General features: G+C 44.8%; 2 protein-coding genes across 3 annotated transcripts; one reads left to right on the top strand and one right to left on the bottom strand.

The window, feature by feature from the left end:
* The first annotated feature begins 220 nt into the window (after nt 1-220).
* Nucleotides 221-4,458, top strand: faap100 (FA core complex associated protein 100). Of its 2 annotated transcripts, none has more exons than XM_029456880.1 (8): nt 221-601; nt 681-813; nt 1,020-1,868; nt 2,021-2,171; nt 2,712-3,633; nt 3,722-3,844; nt 4,045-4,122; nt 4,236-4,458. In XM_029456880.1, exons 1-8 carry the CDS (start codon nt 446-448, stop codon nt 4,365-4,367), a joined length of 2,544 nt encoding a protein of 847 aa, XP_029312740.1. In that variant the 5' UTR covers nt 221-445; the 3' UTR covers nt 4,368-4,458. The 2 variants fall into 2 exon arrangements, with proteins under 2 accessions (XP_029312740.1, XP_029312739.1); XM_029456879.1 differs by having other exon boundaries at nt 223-601; nt 681-799; nt 1,011-1,868.
* A 1,193-nt stretch (nt 4,459-5,651) lies between these two features.
* fscn2b (fascin actin-bundling protein 2b, retinal) lies at nt 5,652-15,454 on the bottom strand. The gene is made up of 6 exons (XM_029456524.1): nt 15,362-15,454; nt 14,503-15,229; nt 7,948-8,104; nt 7,237-7,358; nt 6,985-7,152; nt 5,652-6,554 (listed from the first exon to the last, which is right to left on the bottom strand). Exons 1-6 carry the CDS (start codon nt 15,452-15,454, stop codon nt 6,349-6,351), a joined length of 1,473 nt encoding a protein of 490 aa, XP_029312384.1. The 3' UTR covers nt 5,652-6,348.
* Nucleotides 15,455-22,734: the final 7,280 nt, after the last annotated feature.

The raw sequence follows: 22,734 nt of genomic DNA, 5'->3' as shown, positions 1-22,734 counted from the left end.
ATTAACATCCTGAAAAACGCACAGGTACACCACACCGTGTCCATTTACCGTAAACGTTTACTGGCGCTAAAACTTTCTGCAAAAAACGCCAATATACACAATTTTTTTTTAAATAAATTGTTTAGGAATAAGACAAAACTAAAATTATCTCTCCCTCTTCCCTGAACCCAGAAATACATTTAAAACTCACGTCATCCACCGTCTGTCTCACTTCCGTTTATTTTTCATGGGAAATGTAGTTCTTGGCTATTATTGGTCCAAAACGCGACGCGCGGAACTTTGTGAGGGTGTCCCATCCTCTATCAACAACCGGTTCAGGAGTAGCCACGGCAAGTTTTGTCCATACATTTTCACTTTTATTATCCCTCGCCTAGCAAACAGTGTTAACAGTGTCTAACGTTACATATGCACACTAGCTAGTTTCTTCTTCTTTGGTGTTGTGGCCATGGAAGGGCGGTGTGCTGTTGAGACTTTAGCAGGGTTTGGCTTTTCAGGAACATCATGCATACCGAGGGTCAAGTTAGGTTTTGGGACAGATGTGTTCCTCTGCACTGGCAGCGACGAGGTCTACGTCTTCAGTACTCAGGAGAGAAAACTCACGGTTAGTCACTCATGTACTGTACAGCCGTCTCTGCAAAGCTATACAACCACATGTGCTGTGTTCTGCTGTTTTGTTGCAGGCTGTCCTGCAGTGTCCTGGTCCTGTGAGCGACCTGGTTGAGAGTCACGACAAGCAGTTCCTCTATGTCGCCTGTAGGAGTGGAGTTTATTGTGTCAGTTTACAATTTCTGCTCTCCAGGTATGAACATTCATGTATGTGGTCTAATTTTACTGCAGCACAATGCTTCAAACTATACTAAATACTAAATACTCTCCTCAGAGTACTGAGCCTCCCCTGAAAATGTTTGGAGCCCCCCTCTAGTTCATAGATATCCAAGTCCATTTGTTCTTTAAACTTTGCTAAATTAAATCTTCCAAATGTGTCGTTATGTGACCTTTCTCCTCTGCAGAGCTCAAAGCGCCCCGGGCTGATGCATCCTCCAGTCCAGCTGAGCTGAAAATCTCCTCCGAGTTTCTCGTTGCTGCAGAAGAAGGAGTGTTATCGCTGCTCGTCGTCGGCTCCGTGCTCCTGACTCTTTCCCAGAGAGACGTATTCTGGACGTTGACTCTGTACAAATCCTCAAACTACGAGAAGCTCAGTTCATTCAGTCGGGTCTCAGGAGTTGTACACAATGACGCTGAGGGAAAGATGGGAAGGAGAAGGAGGCCTGCACTGATTTGTGTCCTCTCTAGTGATGCAACACCACCGTGTTCCTCCTCCACTTCTTCATCAGAGGCGACTTTAAGTGACGGCCACGTCCGCCTCGAGCCGGTCCTCTTCAAACTCCTGTTTGGGATCGACGTCGCCCTCGCCAAATCCCCCGTTATCCTTTGTGGCCTGCCAGACGGGTGCCTGTGTTTCCTCCCTCTGCGTCTCCCAGGATCGCGTCTCCGAGTCCTGCGCAGCCTTGAGCAGCCAGTCGTATTTGTTGGAGCATCTGCACCGGGACAGTGTTTGGTGGCAGTGGGGGAACAAGGGAGAGTGGTGCTGATCAAAACAGACAAAGAGGGAGGCGGACACAAAACTGTTTTTATTGAGGGGTGTGTACCGGCGCCTGTGATGTGTGGCTGTGTGGATAAAAACACTCTTTACTACAGCACTGGGTCAGACCTGCTGCTCCTGGATCTATCAGAGGGGTCAACTGCGAGAGAAGGCCAAGAAAGGGACGAGGAGACGCGCAGCAAGACAGACGCTGCCCTCCAAAGCCCCACCAGTTTAAATGTGTGTCGAATCGTCGCCTTGGCCGTGTCCGCATGTAACACTGCAGGTAAGCAGGCCGAGCATAGACGTGTGGACTGAAGAAGGTGTGAGAGTCCTGCACAGTGGAAGCAACAGAAGAGCATTGGCTGTCTGAAGCCAGAAGGCAGTGATCGCTTTAAAGTGCGACTCTAAACTATTTGTTTGTTGTTTCATGTGAAGTTGAGCTGCTGGGGCTGTGTGTCAGAGGGCAGCTCCAGAGGATTACCTTACCTGTGGGGAGAGAGGATGCAACACTGTCCAAGGTGCCTTCCACTCAGGGGGGCCGCAGCGTCAGGGACCTCCTGTCTGCTATCGGGGACGTCTGTGAGAGGTAGGCTATACCCAACACAGTAGACATTGTAGTTAAAGGTACATTTTCACATTGAAATGTCTAAAGAATCAAGGTAACCGCTTCATCTGCTCTCCTCTCGTGGCGTTGTTTCCCCTTGTTGCATGCATCAGCGTTGCAGTTGTCCATCAGAAGCTTATTAGATCTTTTTTAACTTTATGTTTCAACTGAAAGAAGTATTTTAGTCATCGGACGTCTGGATCTTAAGAAGCTGAGCAAACGTTAGCGGCAGCTAACAGGGACCTTCTGTGTTTACCAAGCAGCGTTGGAGAAACACTGATTTTAATGAGAAACTTCTTTTATTCAGTATTTTCACCGATTATAATCACCTGGTCTGTTTGTTGTGGAGATCTCTGCGGGTAATTCATGATCATACAATGATCCCACGCTGCTCCGAGACGCCACCAAACTCCGTCTTGTGTTATTGTTTGGATTGAGAGACCCGTCGTGGCAGGAAATTACATATTGTGTGTTTTAAATGATCTTTCTGTTGATATATAAATGTGATTTTCTTTCCTTCAGAGCATCAGTGCTGAAAAGTGCCATCAAATCCAAAAACCAAATTCTGCAGCACCTGAATCAGGTGCTCAACATCAGCTTCCTGCTGACGGCCAGCACACATAGTGAAGAGCAGCTTCCCATCCAGCAGAAGCCGATCAGATGTCATGCCAGGACCGGGTGGAGCAGGTTGCTTCAGGAAGACTCCCTGAACCTGACATGTGTCCTGGACAACTCGAGTCCTTATGTTTTGGAACGAGGCTGGACACTGAGCGTCGCTCTGTTTCCTCTGTCCTGTCCTCCCAGTGAAGGAGGGGAAAGCTCCTCCGCACATTTTTCATTCCCGTTCCACAATCTTCACCCAGGGCAGACGTTCGAAGTGTCGCTCCCGCTCGCAGCTGCAGGCGACGCATCCTTCCCCATGACGGTGAGCTGCTCGCTCATCTTCTCCCTCACAAGTCTCCTGGGAGAGGAGGCCGCAGACCTTGCTGGTCTGCAGAGTAGCTGCGTCAGCTTGCCCTTGAACACACTGACAGTGGATTGGTTGCACGCCCTGCAGGTGAACAGCCCCACAGCCACCCCTGAAAAGGTCACCTCTCAAACCAGCAACCCAACAGATGCCATCCAAGATTTCTTAATGTCACGTCAGATTAGGGGCAGTGGAAGAGCAGAAGGAGGAGGAGAGCGTGCTGATCAGTATTCAGCAAGCGTACGGGTGTCTGCACAGCTACTGAGGGACACGCTGTTGTTGAAAAGCTCAGATTTGGACCCTCAGGGGCCAAAGTTGGCTCCGCAAAATGTGTGCCTTTCTCTGCTGGACTGGCTGTTGTCTGAAGGTGCTGGAGGAGTGACGACGGGACGACAAGGAGACAAGGTCGCACTCTGCAGCTCAGGGATCCACGCTCGAGGTCCAAACGGACACGCTGTCAAGCTGACTGCTAAAGAGGTAAAGAATCCTCCAATGTTACACTTCAAAAAGTACATTCTTGTTGCTTGTGTTATTGGAATAAAACAGATGAGCCTTCGTACTCCAGGTAAATGTAGGGGAGGAGAGCACGGGGAAGGAGGAGTCCCCGACCACAGTGGAGGTTCAGGTTCAGAGCTCCTCTATAGCAGCGGTGTGTGGACTGCACCATGCTGTGCTGCGGCGGGTACAGGTACAAACACCCCGATCTCTCCAGCATATCTTAGAGAAAGTTACAGCAGGGGGAGAAAAACTAATCTTTCACAAGTGATGCAATTAAACATGTTAGTTGTGGCGTTGATAGACAGAGACCTAAGTCGTTCCATTACATATTTAAAATAATTAGATCTATCCTAAACTGGCTTGATGGTCATGTTGTGTTCCTTCACACAGACTCTGCTGCAGAGGGCTCCTGCTTCCACAAAGAGCGTCCAGAGTTTAGGTTTAAGACGATCACTGCAGCGGGCCGAGGTAACGCCGATATATGTGTGTGTGTATATATATATGTATGTGTACTTAATGTTTATCCTTCGGGCTGCCTTGTCTATAATCTGTGTTTCTTCTTTTCCTCCTCGTCATGTCAGCGCCTGCTGCAGGAGATCCAGCAAAGTCGAATCTCGGTGGCCTTCGGCATGGGCGCGTCCACGGGGCAGATGACCCGCACGCTCCTCAGCGTTTACAGAGAACTCAGAGAAAACCCCCTCCTCATAATGTAACATTTCTCCACGCCCTCGGCCGCGTCCAGTGTTCTGTAACCCGCCTTTGCTTTTGAATCACTGTAAATGACTGTAAACGTTTAATATTTTACACAAAGAAGAATCACGACTCATTATTGTGTTATTGTACGTGCTGCTACAGCTCGCGTGTGAATCGTCGCAACTCAACGCGACTGAAAGGCTCAGGTGGAGTAAGAAATATCTGCACATTACAGTCCAGCTTGTAAAACTCAGTGTCACCGCCGGGGGAAGGTCGCAGGTCCACAGTCTCCTGAAGAGTCAGACATGTAGCAGAGGAGCTACACACGTTCACAGACGACTGATAGATTGCGAACGTCTCAACATCTTTTCCTAACCCTCCAAAAAAACAGCAGATCAGCTACTAATGCAGCTTTTGCAGATTCCAAAAAGAATCAATCTCTTGCAAAAACAACGTGTTAAGGCAGAAACATGTTGCCATTACATCTCTTCTTCAGATAGTTAGCATCAGATAAAGCCTCATTTGCATATTTAATCATAATAACGTCATAAAGCTTGTAATACATAACGGTCTTAATGTAAGTAATCAACTGGGAAAGTGTTATGGTGATATCTATTATTTAAATCTATTATTTTGACACAATTCACAATCTTTTCATATCTCAGTAGCACTTACATGCACCAAACTGTAGAGATTCATTCCTGTGTATGTTCTGAAGGTTTCTACAGAGGGCTTTGTTTATGTAACATCTTATTCCTAAAAATCTATAGCTGTTGACAGTCAGATGTGTTAATATGGTTTCCCCTATTCATCGGCAGTGAGTCGAGGGACTTGTATTCCACACGGCACCAAATACATTTGGAGGGATTAAAGCTAGAGTAACAAACCTGAGAAAGTAAAGTGGCGCCTGCAGCCCCTTTCTGACTTTTTGATAGCCACCATAACTATTTGAGGGATTGAACCCGCAGCGTTCTGGTGATGGATAACCTCCATAAAACTCAAAAAATCAAAAAAACACAAGAAAGTGGACGCTTGTGGTCGGAGAGAGAAGGTGTGAGCAGCGCTTGTACAGGTGTCTCTAATGCTGTGCAGCTGCACGATAAAGATCTTCATGTCAGTCGGGATCAAATGAAAAGCAGACAAATTGTCTTTGTGTACAAAAAGGATTGAATGCAGGTATCGTTGGACCGTTGGACCGTACTACTTGGTGCTGGATATACATAATAAAACATACCGAACTCTTAAAATTCAATATTGGAAAAAGGAACTTTTTAATGAAACATGAAGAAAATGATGAAGTTTAATCTCACTTGTAATTACAAAGTGTTCCTACCACATCTAGAAGTTGTAAAAGTGCCTCTGGATAAGATTTCTTAGATTCTCATACTTACTATTACTAAAAACAACACATAACCAGCCATACAAGCGCTCAAGTCCCCCCCCCCTTCCAGTGGCAGGTTGTAATGATCCTGTTAGTACCATGTACATGAGTGTTGGTCACAGTCTGCAGGTGATTATTAGATCCCAGATTTATATTCTTCTTGTTACACATCCTGCATCACCACGTTGTTGCCATGGTGTTAACAATGTAACACCTGTGAGGAGCGCCGAGGCCTGGAAGACGAAGACGAGGAGAAAGAGTTTCCTTGCTTTTACATGTGAAAAGGGTTCAAGGTCTTTATTGAAAGGAGGATTATTTTTGCACAATAGTTAGATCTTGCAGCGAATCAAAAAGAACAACACAAAAACTCTAAAGTTCATTCACACTCATGTTGCTGTTTGATTCAAAGCATTGTTCTCTTCATGAAGACTTCCCTTGGTTCTTCTCTTGCACTTTCTCCTTCCCGATGAGGCAACTATCAGTTATGAGTTCTCTGTGGTGACCTCTTCGTAACAGGAAGGAGAAACATTTAATAGGATGTAACTCGTCTCTGATGAGCAACTGTCTTCCATCTCAGAGCCTAACTTTAGATACGGTCTTGATGCCGAGAGGCGTCAGTGTCAGTACTCCCAGAGGGCCGAGCTGCTCAGGAAGAGTCCGTCTCCCTTCAGCGTGCCTCCCTGGTCTCCACGCAGGTATTTGCCGTTTTTGCCACGGATGGCGAGGCGACCGTGCTCCAGGAGCTCCAGAGTGAAATCCTCAGGGGCCTCGCCGTCGGAGCACACCAGCCCGGCACTGTTCACGTACCAGAACCGGCCGTCCACGCCTGCAGGTGTGGAACAAAGAGAGAGCAGAGCAGCAGCAGTGCGTCAGGGATTCAGAAGGTACTAACAGGAGCATGATCAAGACACTTCATGTTGTTCATTGCTGAAATGGACTTGTTGCATTGACGTAAATGGAGGCCGCATTTAACGACAGCTAAACTGTATTAAAAACATCTGTTTAGAAAAGCTCTCACACAACTCGTGCTGTGTGATCTCCAGATGGATCCAGTCGTGCTCACATGCATTAGAGCTAAAGCTCGTCAGCGCGAGGACAGACTGACCATTCTGCACTGTTGGAGTTTGTAAAGGGATGCTTTGATAGAGTTTTCTAAGACGTTTCTAAGCTTTTGGATTCTTCGTTCTCCGTGAAGGCATGCGAGAAGTTTTCTTCACACAGGGGTGAAGTATTCCTTTGAGTGGGTGCGTCCTGACCTTTAATGTGGTACGCCCCGTTGCTAAACTGCAGGTGGAAGATGTCGTAGACTGATCTGCTGCCGTCCAGCGTGTTGGAGTTCTTGTGGTGGCAGATGAATCCGTTCTCTCCTCTCAGGATCAGCATGGGGCGGTTGATCAGTTTCAGTGTCAGCTGTTCGTCTTCGCCTGACGAAAGGGTGACAGTAAAATGACACATCAGAGGAGGCACATTAGTGAAGAGTTGTATTGTTTATTAAAATGCTCTCTTACCTATGGAGTCACTGACAGCCAGCAGCTGCCCATTCTTCTTGGTGCAGATGTATTTTCCATTGTTAGCCTTTAGTGCCACCTTGTGGCCGAGCCACTCCACTGAGAACATGCTGTCGGCTGACCTGCAGTCAGAAAAGAGACTTTCATTGCTTTTAAGTGTTTTATTTGTAAAATGTTAATCTGTAAAGTAACTAGTAACTCCAGCTGTCAGATAAATGTAGACAATTCTGCACAAAATGACCAAATCTAAAACTGCACAGCTTTTCCATTTTTAATTCACACATACTTTACATATTGTTTTATTGTATTTAAATATATATATTGATTTTTATTAACGTATTATAATTAATAATGTTCTAACATATTTTTAAAGTGTCTTTTCATGTTTATTTATCTTTTCTATATTTCTTGATTTTTGCAACTTTAACTTTAACTTTGCAAATTTCCTTGTATGTGAACAATAAACCCGATTCTGATTCTGATATCCATAAATAAACATATATATTAGCATGAAATTGAAATACTAGTAGAGTAAAAGTATTGGGATTACATGTTAAAGATAAAGAAAATAAGATTAAATAAGAGAGACTGAATTTGATATTTAAATTCCACGACTGACTTTAATTTTCCTTGTGTCCTGTAATAATATGTGTCATTCATGATTGTTTACATTTATAACTCAGTATTCACGCTTTGAGAGCATTCACTCACACTGCAGTGGCGGAGCTCTGGATGCCTCCGTGGGACACCAGGTCCCAGTAATTCCCTTGGCTGGTGCGGAACGTGCACTTCCTGCTTTCCTTGTCGATCTCCATCTGAAACGTCTCCATGTCCGTCTCGTCTTCCTGATTGGCTGCAAGGCTTACTCCTGGGAGGGGCGAAGCGAGCACACGTGGTCATTAATACTTGAGCGTGAAAGCTTGAGGACTACTTAGTGTCTGGTGAAATTCACCCATTCACCGCTGCTTTTTGTTATTAATGGTCACTTTCCATTTGAATACTTTCTAAATTGTATTCTAATGACGTATATTGTATATCAGAAAAACGTTATTTATCCCTGAGAATAAAATATAAAATATATTTTGCAATGCAATAATATTAATAATGATATTAATGCTGAAAACAAGAATATTTCTTGAAATGTAAAGTATAAGACAGTGATAATGTGCAACTACTGTTAAACTTAAAGGGACAGTTCAGAATAAAATCTAAAGTACATATTCCCCTTTTACCTGTAATGCTGTTTATAAATCTAGATTGTTGCAGAGTGTTGGAGATATCGGCCGTAGAGACGTCTGTGAAACCTTCCAGAAATCACGACCCTTTATTAAAGATGATCCACAGACTGTTTCATGCAGGAACTATTGTCTTTCTACCAAACTACACCCACCAACCGTATCACTTTCCCACTATCTCCAGCACTCGGCAACTCACACCAAAACAATCCAGCTTGATAAATACCACTACAGAGGACGAGTATGCATTTTAGATTTCTGGGTGAACTGTCTCTTTAAGGCAGCGTCAATATGTGTGTTCACAAAGATACATCAGATTGTACTGAATAGGTGTAATTTGTGCATGAAATAAACAAATTCCTCCACAGACCTCTTGTTTTTCCCTTTTCTTCGTTCTCAGTGGCAAGTCCAAAACCAACAAAGTAATTTGAAAACAGCGACAGCAGTTTGCTAATCAGGCTGTATTGTTATATTCAGCTTGGCCCAGCATGAAAGAGTTGGTAATCACATTTGATCCTGGGATGTTAGGTTATTTTTAAACGATGCCGTTTTTTAAACCGCACCTTTGATCTGATGTGCCAAGCGTACCCGGTACTTTCCTCGGGGTAAACCCCTGATTGTGGTTCCAGATGCATTTATGCATATGTATGTAAATACAATACTAAATGCCCCCGTGCAGGAAAATCTTCCAGCGACAAGCTATCACATACTAAATGTGTACAATTCATCCAACGGTAATTTGCTATACAGAGATAACGGAGATACAAATCACACTCTGCATCAATTACACCGAGAAACAACCGCACGGAAACAACACCTTTGATTTGACTTTAACCACTCAGAAAGCAATTATTACAGCGTCTTCTTTGCTCACACATCAAACAGTATGGGTGTCAAACACGTGAGAAAAACAATGCACATCCTCTCAGTGACATCCGTTCCCTCTCTGCTTTGATGGGCTGCGTTGGCTTCCAGGTTCAGAAGGCAGCTTTACTATTAACCTTCTTTAGAAGTCCTTCGCTGGTGACGTTAAAACAGGACGCTTTATTATAAACGTTGGCAGAAAAGAAAACAATTGTTTGTCAGGAGCAGATTTCACAGAGTTAATCCCAAATTAGATGCATCCCAATACATTTTTCAATCCTTTAACAGCCCTCGTCTGCGCTCATCGCCCCCCCCCCCCTCTTATCTCTCCCGGCTCTCTTCTTTGGTCACCCTTCTCCTCCCTTCCCCCATCTACTCCCTCCTTACCCCTGACCCCCTCTACCCCCACCTCCCACCATCACCCCACCTCCGGCCCTGCCTATCTGCCCTCTTCACAGCGGGGCTCTGATATAATCAGCTTTCAAGTGCTACCCGTCCAATCCCTCAATCCCCTCAATAAAAGAATAAAGGAAAAACAGGAAAAGACCAGAGGATTTTATGGTCCACACTTAGCGGGATGTACGGATAATTACCAAGCCCTCTCAACCCTCCAGCTTACTGAGCGATGAATGATCAAACATATGGAGAACATGCAAAGTAAATGTAACTGCATTCTACTCTGTGTTATATACCTTAAAGTGCTCAAAACCCCAAATATACTATACAAGCACAGGAAAGAAGCAAACTTTATTTGACAACAGTGTCTTAAAAAAAGAAAAATAAGAAGGGCACTGTGAGAGTGCAGACCTCCGCCAAGGCCGTTTCCATAATTGAAAAATAATGAGTGTATCCGCCCCGTGGTCCGCTCGACAATGTAATGGGTTCTTCCTCTGGCCGGTGCTACACCCTTCAAACCAATTCATGAAATCGGGCGAGTAGCTTTTCCTGTAATCCTGCTGCAAATCCAAACCAACCAAGCAAGGAAACAAACTGAAGACGTAACCTCCTCAGAGGAGATAATCAGAAGTTAAAGACTGAAACCTCAGAAAGGATCAGTTATTGGTAACCTGAAGGGACGGAAAATACACGTCCGTCTTCCAAAAAGATCAACCAAAGGTTTAAAATAATAATAATAATAATAATAATAATGCAACAATGCTAAACACGAGTGAATACAAGTGTAACAGAGACGAGACAAGCTAGTGGTTCAGTGAAGCTGTATTTAGACACAGCGGTGCTATGATCTAATGCTAACAAAGCATGCTAACAAAGCATGCTAACGTGTACATGACTGCACTGAATCAACATTATTCCTCAGCTGAAGTTCTGTTGCTTGAAAACAGACGTCCATCATCCATCGGCTTTTAGAAGTCATGGCACCTCCTTCCTTTTCTCCATCCATGGACACAACAGGTACGTTGTGAGATCTTCCCAAGTTTATTGCAGCAAGGCGATAGTGGTAAGGTTTCCTCGTCATTCCTAACTTTCGTTGGGACTTGGATGATGTCTTGACCGGTGTCCTATTCAGAGCTCATGTAGTGTGATAAGCTGTTGTGTCAGAAAAGGCACAACAACGCAGCGCTCATTATGCGTAGCCTCAGGTGCATCTCTACATCTTTCAGTACAGATAAGGCTGTGATGTTATTAGATATGCAGATATTTCGTCATTAACCAAAGCTTTGGACACAATCAACATTCGCAGTCTGAAGAGATTACAGCAGTTTTCTTGATTGAAAAACAACAATTGTAGTAGTTTTAACATTCCTTTTGGCCATTTTGCTTTTATTTGATGCCCATAGGTGCAGACTGGAGGAGGGAGAAAGGGGATGACACGTGACAAAGATGTCATGGTTACTGAGCTGCAGAGACGCTTTAATCACATCTTATTCACACCCGATAAACTAGGTATCATGAAGTCTTACAACTGGTGAAATCATCATTGATCTTAAGTGTATTTGAAGCACAAATTTCTGCCCCTCTGCTCCGCACCTTTGCCTGGGGGCCTATCACTCTCATTCGCTCTCATCCCGACTCAATGTCATGCTTTGTCTACCTATTCCATGTGTCCATTTCACACTAATTCAACCCAGAAATGATCCTCTGACAGGGCTCAGCTGGGACCTCGCAGCCGCCGTCTGATAGATGAGAAGGAGAGGGGACGGAGGAAGGAGAGAAGGATGGAGGAAGAGAAAGTAACAGAGAACGGGGGAGAAAGAGATTAGATGCGCTGAAATCCAAGCCAGCATTCTGAGGATATCAATAGCTGTGTTGATGACCGTCGTTGACACAGCAGTTGGTCAAGCATACAAAATAAGGTGTTGTCATCATGGCCACGATCACTGATTAACTGATATGCACACTTCTAATCAGTACACTCCCCGGTGCATCCACACAAACACACTGCAGCAGTGCCACATTTTGGATCAGACCCCAGATCCAGCTTCACTTTCTGCCGTTGTCCTACCTGCAGGCTGCAAGTGGAGCAGGCCTAGCTAATCCATCAGCGATAGCTGGCTCTGACATCTATTATTAATGGTAAGCTGATGCTGCTATCCCCCTGTCCCTTATTTTCCTCTTTCTCCAAATCATTCATCCTCCACACTGCAGTTTTTTTGTTTCAGTCCATTCTTTTACCTCTGGTGTGTGTGTGTGTGTGTGTGTGTGTGTGTGTGTGTGTGTGTGTGTGTGTGTGTGTGTGTGTGTGTGTGTGTGTGTGAGTGGACCACAGGGTGGTGATGAGAGACATGATGACAGATCTACATGGCATGCGCACGCAGGCATTGACATATGCACGCGTGCACACACATAAACACACACATGCAGGCACACACACACACACATACACACGCACTGCAGGCAATAAAGATAAAGAACATCTCATGGCAGATGGAGATTTCTGCGTTAAATCGCTGTTTCTTTAACACTTTTCTATCTAAGTTCATGCTCCCTCATCACAGTTGACCCTCTTTTATTACGAACCCATTCACTGCATTTGTGCTCACTTTAAAATAGATAGCCATTGTGACTCCTCTGCGCTAAATGGAGCAGAAACAAAGGTGCTGTATGTGTAAAGACACAGGTGACATTAGGGAGGATGAAGAGCCCACCTGTCTCCACACATACTCCTATTGTCCTCAAGTCCTTTCAGAGTTCTGTCTCTACTTTCCTTCTTTCTCTCCATCTCCCATTCATCATGTGCAACGCAGAGGTACACAACGTATATTTACCCAAGTACTAAAGCATTTAGAAGCACTAGCATGTAAGGACTTTACATTGTGTACTTTTGTCCCTCTTTTAGTCCAACTTATCAATTTAACCTTCTTTTTCCTTTATCAGTTTGTTTACTTGATTTTCAGCAGCACCGCAGCACTGACTGATGTGCTGGGGGTAACTGGGTTACATTAGCGGGTTAGAGCAGGACCCGAAGGGGCAGAAGCTTTGGCCCCAGGTGAGAGGCAGCTTGGGTTTCTGAAAGCAGACTCCCCCCTTCTCCTTCCAGTAACAGGGGCCAACTTCATCAATAATTCAACACACCTCAACTCACCACTCGCCGCAGCCGGATGGTATCGTTCTGTGTGGGCGAGTGTGTTGGAGGAAGATAAAGCTTTTGTTTGTGCAGAACAAGAGTAGGAAGAGAGAAGGAGAAAGAAGGAGATAGACAGTAGCAGAAGTATCTCTGTGCATACGTTGGTACATAAAGCTGCTCTATATACTGTATGCGTGTTATTCTGCACCACATCTTTCCAATCAGTTTACAATCCTCCCAGTCGTTTGGTTTCTGCCTGAAGCTCCCACTGCTACCCAGGAACAATGAACGGGGGGAAAGATTCAGTTACAGCACCCGGGGCTGAAGTAACTCGACCCTGCAGACAAGAATCTGCAGCCCACGGATGGGTGTCATGGCCAAGTATGCTGACAAGCATTGTTGGTGTATGCTAATCCACCCCAAATCCAGTTTCAAATCAGACCAGCAAACCATTTCAACCATCATCAACTGAACACTTGTCCAAGTCCATTTCGTGCACTTCTGGTTACATGAAACGTGATAGCCACTATAACAATTCTTTCTCGTTTTTACACCGATCAAAGAAATCCAACCTTGTTTTTGAGGAAAAAAAACAACTTTGAAGCCAATGTGGAGCAGGTGTAATCCATCAGTATTGTAGTCTGGTGTCGTGCACGCATGCTGATCAAATAACGCACTCCAATGGCCCTGTCACAAGGCCGAGGGGTAAATACATAATACAGTATCAACAGAGCATTACTGCACAGTATATAGGTTACAAGCAGCTGTTTCAGTAAGCCACAGGGGCAAAAGCCTAGTGTGTTCACACCATTACCCAACAAAGCCAGGAGGTACATTTGAGAGGAAATGAAAGGAGATTTTTGAAAAGATCACCATTTATGATAGATTATTTGGCTAAACCTTTTCTATTATATGAGCAGCATTTTATGAAAGGGTATCCACCATTACAGGAAAACAAAACCTTCTCCACCAACATTAAAACTCACAAAATGTAGTTGAGAAATGTATTTCTGCCGTTATTACCAACATGGGTGCACGATAAATCTGTCATTTGACCGAACCACTCACGAGTGCGAGACTTAATACCAACTGTGGACTAAACTAAATCAATTGCAGCCCTGAAACAAATGGCTTATTTGTCCCGGATAAGGCTGATACTCTCCCATATCAGCCTCATCTATCTTGTTTTCCTGACTATCCAGTGTGCATGTTGATGCGCAGACTACATTACCCATAATTACCATGCATCCCTTATCAGGTGTCAATCATTAGAGAGTGGCCTATTCCTCAACAATGCATATTAAGCTCGCCCACAAGTTACTTCCTGTGAATTGTAAGCTCAGTGTTCTGGGGACGTATCAGTTCACAGTATGTAAGTATATAGGCTAGTAGTAGTAACTGTAGTAGTTGTAGTACTTGTTGCCCCTCTGCTTCATTATGTATGTGTGTAGGTCAGTTTGTGTCAGCTTAAAGCTCATATGATCAGTAAGCACATAAGGTCAGTCTTCAGTCATTTAATCAGACATGTGGGATCCTGTGTGAGACTTTAGGGAACCTAGGAAGCTGCAAGAGTTGCAGCTTGTGCATGCATGCAAGGCCTGAAGGCAAAATCTCCCAATGATATGTTTGTGTTTTCCTTACCTTGTCTTATGGAGACATATCGCCCATTGGCCGCCATCAGCACCACCTGTGGGTGGCTCTCCTCGAGGTCAAACAGTTCATCTTTGCCTGGCTTGGAGCACCGTCCAGACCTCAGGGTGCCTGTAGGCCCCATTGGAGACAAATACTTCCCCTCACAGTCTTTAAAGGCCAGCTTCCCACACTTCAGCTCCAGCGTGTAGGCAGTGGCCCTCCCACTCTGCGTCAAGAGCTTCCCATCATTGCTGAGGAAGCGGCTGTCACAGGTCTTAAGACAGTACTTTCCATCCAGGTAGACAAGGGTGAGGAGCGCTGCCACACCCCAGGGGATGTTCATATCCACAGCGATTTCCCCATCCTCCTTAGACAGATGGGCGTAGCGCTTCCGTGCCACAGACAGCAGGCTGGCCTGAGGATGTAGAGCCAGGTGCACTGCCCACAGCTCGGCCTCTGTGATTACCTGGGCAAAGCATGACAGGTAGTCCCGAGAGCCTCCGAAGAAGCGGAGGTGCTGTTCAGACTGCAGGGCCCAGCTACCGTCTGATTGAGCCACGATGAGGAAGCGGCAGTCTGAATTTTGCCCATCAGCCTCACAGGTGACTTTGCCGTCCTTGTCAGAAGCTAGGTAGCGTCCCAGGTGGCTGCGCAAGCAGACCACCTGGGTGTCCTGAGAGTCCTGCTCAAGAGTCCATATCTGCTTCTTCTTCAGGCTGGGTGCGGACGCATTCACCTGAGAGACATGGGAAATAGAGCATGAAGGGTTAGGGTTTATGTTGTGAGTACAACAACAGTGACAGATCCATGCCTAAAAGAGTAAAGCCCTGTGCAGACACTCTTTTTATATTGAATGACATGTTTGTACCTTGAAGCCAAAGGCCTCAGCAGTGAGGTAGCGACCCTCGTGGTTGATTAGACCAAACTGCAACTTCAAGGGACGATTCCCATTAGCAGGCATCTTCACCTGTGGATTCAGAAATGTGACAGACAGAAGGAGAACAAGCGGTGAGAGAAGTTAGTGATGGGGGAAAGAGTGGGGAATGAGAAAGAGAGTAGGCAAATAGACCTGGGATGCAAGAGTGAGGGGTGTGCATTAAAAAAAAGGTTTTTTTAAAGGATTATTTAAAGAGGTGAGGATAAAGGAAGGCAATGAAGTCATGGAGAATGATGAAATGAGAAAGTCTTTGAGACAGGAAATCAATTCATTAAGGTACAGTATATAAAGCACTCTCAAGACCACAAATTCCTTCCCCCGCCCATGGCTTCATTATATATTTTTTCCAGCTACAGCCTCCTAATTTACTTACTGTGGTTTTGTGGCTTTCCCTCTGCAGCTTCTGTGGCTCTAATTCCAGCTCCCAGATTTAAGAGGCTTCTTTCGCCAAGCGTCCTCTTGTAATTCTCTCTCTCTCCTCTCCTTCTCTCGCTGGCTCTCACGTTCTGTTGATCGGGTCTCCCGGCTCCCCTCTACCGCTAACTCTCCTCACCCTAATCAGGCAGCAAAGACTTGAGTCAACCTTGATCTCTCTTTAGTCCAGGGTCTGGCTTCAACCTCTCCTTCTCTGTAGACTAATTTTGTTCTCGACGGCTTATCTCCACTTCTGCAGCCGACCCTCTGCCTCTCGCTTGTTGAACAGTGCTCTCTCGTACAGCCTAACTCCTGTTCTTGCTTGACTTGTTATTCACCCTGAAGGCTCAATCACCTGGTCCCCCCCTTCCCTGGGGTTTAGTTTGTACCCCTCCTTTGCCCACTATCTTTGGATCACATCGAATACACTGACCTTCGTCTTCACCTTCCTTGAAGTCCAGGTTCTTCGTTTGTCAGACAAAAGTTTGATCAGTGAAGAGGAACATCCTCTGCCGTCCTGCAAATGTTATGGTAGTGCATTGAAGGACTCCTTCACTCTTCCCCTAAACATAAGCCGTCCATCACAGCTGAACTCAGCAACAAAGGGTGCTCGCCTCTGTAGTCTTAAGCCTCCCTCTGTCGCTCTTTCCTCCCATCCTCTCCTTCTCTCTCTCTGCCTTTCTCTAACCTGCCATGTGTATAATCCTGCCTTTCTCTACGCTTTATTCCGAGCTCTGCACTTCGCCTCTTACTGTGACACATAAAGACAGGTAAGTAGAAACAATGCACACACGCACACACACATGCACACACAGCGCCGGGTAACCAGAGTGCTCCCTGTGCCTTTAGGGTAGTTGCCTGAGTGCAGCTCCCCTTACTTGCCTATGCCGGGGGTTTAGTTACACACCTTCTCTGATTGCAAGCTCTCTGGGTCAGTCCTAATGGGAAATGTTTCTGAGAGGCCGAGGGAGTCGCGCTTTGCATCCGAATTTTGGAGACAAGCAAAGGGAAAGGAGATGGCGGGTGTGTAAAGGAAACAATAATAAGCTAATCAACATATGGGGTTTTCAATGACTGTGTGTGTGCAGCAAGTGCGCCTGCATGTGTGTGAGTAATCAACCTTGCCAATCAGCCTATTATAAGACTTCTTTGCAGAGTAAACAGACGTGTCTGTTCCTGAATCCATCTAATCCTCAACCCAATCATCCCAACCTGGCTAATCTACCGGCACAACCCCTCCCCACACACACACACACACACACACACACACACACACACACACACACACACACACACACACACACACACACACACACACACACACACACACTCCCCCTTCTGCTTGTCAATGGCTATAAACATACACATAGACTCACTGACCCACAGCAACATGTGTGTCACCACACACACACACACACACACACACACACACACACACACACACACACAAACACACACACAGAGGTCAGAGGAGGGGCCCGGTGTTCGTTGTAAACACCACCCACCTAAAGATTTACTCCTCCTGACCCAGACTTGAACTGCTGCGCTTTACGCAAAATGTGATAAACAATGCTTGTGACACACACACACACACACACACACACACAAACTCTCTCTCTCACACACACACACACACACACACACACACACACACAAACACAGATACTGAAGGACATGAGTGCTGTTATTGAGTGTGTGAACACTAAACAGACAGACATTTCTGAGATGCTGACATGAGATCACCTTGACTGCTGCGAGTCTGAAACTTTGCTGCTTTGCTTTTCCTCCACTGGTTTTATCCCCACAGTATGTAACCACACACACAAACGTATTAGAGACGATAAGAAGAACATAAGGAAACACACTTCTATCATCTATCTATTATAAAAAAGAATCACTTTTACCCTCACAATATTTAAAGGAACCTTACAAACACATGGAAATCTCCCAGATCCAAAGCTGTGGTTACTTTTAAATAATTAAATAATTCTAGTTCGCTGTAGGCACCGGGACATTTGGTTTCTATTTGTTTCTTGTCTCTTTTTAATTATAACAATTCATAAATTATGTTTTTCATTTACTTTTTCGGAGAATTTCAAAGGCCTGGAGATTACTTTATACCTAAACTGTCATGTGTATGTGTGTCATATCTTTTTTTAATAATGGCCATAATGTTGACTCTTCACATGGTATTAGGGGGAACAAAACATTGCAATATTATCTTATTTTTATTTTTATTGACTGAGGTTCTTTACTAAATAAATCTGACTCACTTCACACTGATTTACTACACAAGGCACTTTTGCTTAACCTTGCGAGGGCGCTCTGCTCTGCAGGCGGGAGGTCCGGCACATGTAAAACATCTTATCTCATCTTAAACATTTGAGAGTTTTTCTTTCGTCCAATTCAATTCACTTGACACGTGCCATTCCAACGGACATTAAAGTGACATTTAACGCATTAGCAATGTACAATAAGGTACTTTATGTAGTCCATCAGGACATTTGGAAAGCGCTCCAGTCCACCTGTCTGTTCATAAACACTCTTAATGATGTGGATAAATCACTTCGCTCAAAAACATTCGCTCTGCTTCTCGACTTGGACGAGCCATCTGATATCCTATTGGTAAGAGGAGCTGCCTGTGTGCATAATGTGTGTGTAACAACACTCCTTATCTTTAAAATAACACAAATAAATTGGAAATCAGATCTTCACAATTCCCATCCCTCTCTTTTTTTTATTTTTTATTTTTTTTATATAAAACCACACACACACACACACACACACACACACACACACACACACACACACACACACACACACACACACACACACCACACTACAGAGTGGGAGAAAGAAAAATGAGGCACACAATCAAAGAAAGTCATATACTGTTATTGTTATCAGTGCTATTGTTTTCATTACTATCACTATTATCACTACTGTACTTCCTCCTCATATGTGTCCTATCCCACGCATCATTAGATCGCTCTCTGTAGCCCCGGGGGCTGTGTCATCGTCTGCTGTTGTGCCGGCACGGTGACGCCTGTCGATAGCCAACCAGATGTTTTTTTTTTCTCCCCCCCCCCCCCCTTCCTCCCTTCCTCCAACCCTTTATTCTGGGACGGCGGCTGTGCAAGGTTCACCGTGGCAACCGTGGCATGGTGCTTTAGAAGCCATTACAGCGGTCGTCTGATGACACTCAAATAGCTATCATTACACCTCCTCCAAGGAGACACAGAGGGGGAGGGAGGGAGGGAGGTGAGGAGGGAGAGATGAGGGAAGGAGGGATGGGTGAAGGCTAGGAGGAGAGGAAAAGAGGTGAAGATGAAGAGAGGAAAGGAAGCGGAAACAGCTGAAAGGTGGCCGGTGGGAGACAGGTTAAGGGTGGAGGGAGACGGAGGCAGACAGGGATGAGGAACCACGTTACAGACAGAGAATGTGCATGGAGGAAGGGATGAGAGGGAAAGGGAGTGACTGGGGGAGAAAATGGGGAATTCGAAATGACCGTTCTGAGTTAACAGCCTCCAGCCTTTTTCTACCCTATTAAGTTCTATTCTGCCATTACTTGGGACTACGGGGGGCTGCCTCATATCCCACAGTGCCCCCCCAACTCTTAGACCCTCCCTACACACACACACACACACACACACACACAAATACACACTCCCTTCCACACTCTTCCTCAGTTTCCTCTTCCCCCTTTTTTCCACTTTAAGTCATTCTCCCCCTCTTCTTCTCTCTCGTCTTCAGTTCAATTCCAGAGGTTGTGAACTGAATGAAAGAGATAATCTGGATCAATCTTCCTCTCGTTGTGGTAAAAAGAATGCCGAAACAAACTGTAAGGTGTTTTTTTTGTGCTTTGTTCGCTTTCCTTCCTCTCTACCCTGACACATTATGAATCTATTTCAGTAAAAATCAGGACACAAATGTGTATTTAACACCGGGAGTTTGCATTTCATGGCAACCTGTTACTCAGTTACATATGTGTATCTAAAGGAAGGAGTTATGCTAGAAGAGAGTACGACAACCATGTTGGAAATGATCGGGAAAAAAGGAAATTCAACAGGAAATCTGATATTTTGTTGGATGTTTTCAGTCTTTTTCAGGTGTAAAGATATGGTGAAGCAAAGTTATTTGCATATAAACTTAAATCCTATATTGGGAACACCTGACGAATGGCTCATACTTGTTTACCCAGAAGTCACTGTCTTATCTTCCTATAAGAATACACAACTTTAGTAAGAACACTAATAGAAAAGACACACTTTCTCTTGTCTTCTTCTTTCTCTTCTATATGCATGGGGGTGAGATGAAGTGTAAATAAATCTGAGGATGCTGCACCAACAAGAGCTTCAGCGACTAACTGAAATCACATGTTTCAATGCAAATGGACCAAACACACACTTTCCAACCTGCTCCCAACATGAAACCTGTCCTGTGTCTATCAACTCTTCCTCCTTCCCACATCAACACACACTCCTCGTTGTCTTTTTCCCCGTGTCTCTTCTCCTTATACATTGGAGGACATCTCAGACTTTTAAAAGGAGAAACTTGACCCAAAAACCACAAAGATAAAAGAGATTTCTACCGTGCAGACATGTGGCGTCGGTGTGGAAGAACAGAAATGCACTTTTACATTTTAGTGTCTTCCATCTAAAGTAATATAAATGCAAATATCCAATTTAGAACTGCATTAAGAAAACAAAAGGTTTAAACCTGTTTTTCTACTTTTTATGCATAAAACAGTTGTATCCTCAGACACACACACCTTGACTTGGCATGCTCACGATTGTAAACCCCAAAGTCTCCACTGGGGGGCGGTGTCAGCCTTCTGCTTTGGCTCCTTTATGAGAACCTTGCCTATATATTTTTTGGAGGTTAAAAAAAGAGAGAGAAGATTGATGCTTGGTTTGTCAGTGTTGGTGCCTGTGTGACTGCATAGCGTAGGAGGGAATGACTTTAGTGCTATTTAAAATGGCTGCTTTTAATGTCTCCTGCTTTTTTTTTGGGTGGGGGGGGGGGGGACTTTGCAGAAACTGAAAGGCGTCAACAACACGTGCAACGTTATCAACTGTAAAACATCAGTGCAATTAAAACGAGAGAGGAAGAGGAGGGGGTGTATTTCTCCATGTTTCAATCCTTTGCCAGTGACCATACCAGAGTCTGCTTCTCTGCCCTGTAATGCAGGCTGTACAGGAGCAGGTTTGACCCACAATTTTAGAGCCTGGATGTGTGAATGTGGGTTATACCTCACTGCTAAGCATGCATTTCTCATGTGCTTTTAATCCCATTGGTTTTCTTGCATGCTGATTTGATTATGATCAGGGCAACGCGCACGCTTGACAAGGCTGCAGCGCAGCTCTAGTCGCACCATGTGCTCCTCCACTGTAGTTCAGGATATTACCCTCGCTTTTCTTTAAATGTGTCTGAAATGAGGCTTTGAAACAGTCCGGATTAACTGATGTATCGCGTTTCTAAAAACAAACCGCCTCTGAATCATTCATTAATTCACATTTGGCTATTACAGTGCGGGTTTGTGTTTTATGAGCAAAGCAGCTCCTTCCTGTGTGGTACGAAAGAGTTAATAACAACGGGCTAAACGTGATGAGTGAGGGGACTCTGTGAAAAGCAGCGAGCCAATCAGCGTTAAGATTAACACCTTGCGCGCCCGTGATTGGCCCAAAGCATGGTCGTTGTTGTTTGGAACTCAAAACCCACGTGGGGGCAGGAACCCTCATCTGAGCTCTGATTGGCTGAGACCCCACACTCAACACCCGCCCGTAGAGGCTCTCACTGTGTTATTGGCCAAGCTGCCATAATCAACTCCTCCCCCGCCCCCCACCCTCTCCCCCCCACCCTTCCTCGCCTTGTTTTTCCGTCCGAGAGGAAAGGAAATATCTCTCTCGCGAGCTCCATGGGCTCGCGCAGGCAGCCGCGCCGCCGCCGCCGCCGTCGCTTCACATCTATCAGGAGGCGCGCGAACTCAGATCTGACATTTCGCACCGATCCTCTTCTTAACGAATAATACGGAAAACACACGCTATTACTAAATATGATATTCAACTTCCGCGAGACGTCTCCGCGCGAGGAGTTCCCCGTTATTATGTTTTATCGTCAATTTCCGCGAGACGTTTGCTCTGCCTGTCTGTGTTTCTTCATTTTCTCTTCATAAAGCAGCTTCGCTCTGCCTAACACACACACACACACACACACACACACACACACACACACACACACACACACACACACACACACACACACACACACACACACACGTCCATGTTCATATGTGCTGTTTTGCAGTGACAGGACCATTAACCTTTAATGAATTAATTATATTACTAAAGATTAACAGGCAAGGGGGCTTAATCAAATTTGGTGTGTGAGAGTATAGCCTCTGGCCCCCTATCCATCCACCTATCTATCTATGCATCCACCTATCTATCTATCCATCCACCTATCCATCCACCTATCCATCCCCCTATCCATCCACCTATCTATCTATCTATTATTTTTCTGTCTGTCTGTCTGTCTGTCTGTCTGTCTGTCTGTCTGTCTGTCTGTCTGTCTGTCTGTCTGTCTGTCCATCCATCCACTTCTGCTTCCTAACAATTATGTTAGTCTTCACCACTAAAATGAGCAAATGTCTCATTAAAATACTTATTAAAATTGTATTATTTAATTATTAATTGGTTATAAAAAAACACAAAAATTTGCAGTTGCATTTGAGATTAATTGCTTGATTTAAGCGACTCTAACACATTATTTTTTTATAGTTAGGGAGTATTTTATGAGGCTGAGATGAGCCACTGTAAAAAACAAACAAATTGCAGTGGTAAAATCTCTTCAGTCGGAAGAAGAAGAAGAAGAAGAAGAAGAAGAAGAAG

Source organism: Cottoperca gobio, chromosome 19 (genome assembly GCF_900634415.1).
Source record: "Cottoperca gobio chromosome 19, fCotGob3.1, whole genome shotgun sequence".
Lineage (NCBI taxonomy): Eukaryota > Metazoa > Chordata > Actinopteri > Perciformes > Bovichtidae > Cottoperca > Cottoperca gobio.
Note: the sequence above shows the minus strand (reverse complement) of the source record. Positions and strands in the feature narration are given on the sequence as shown.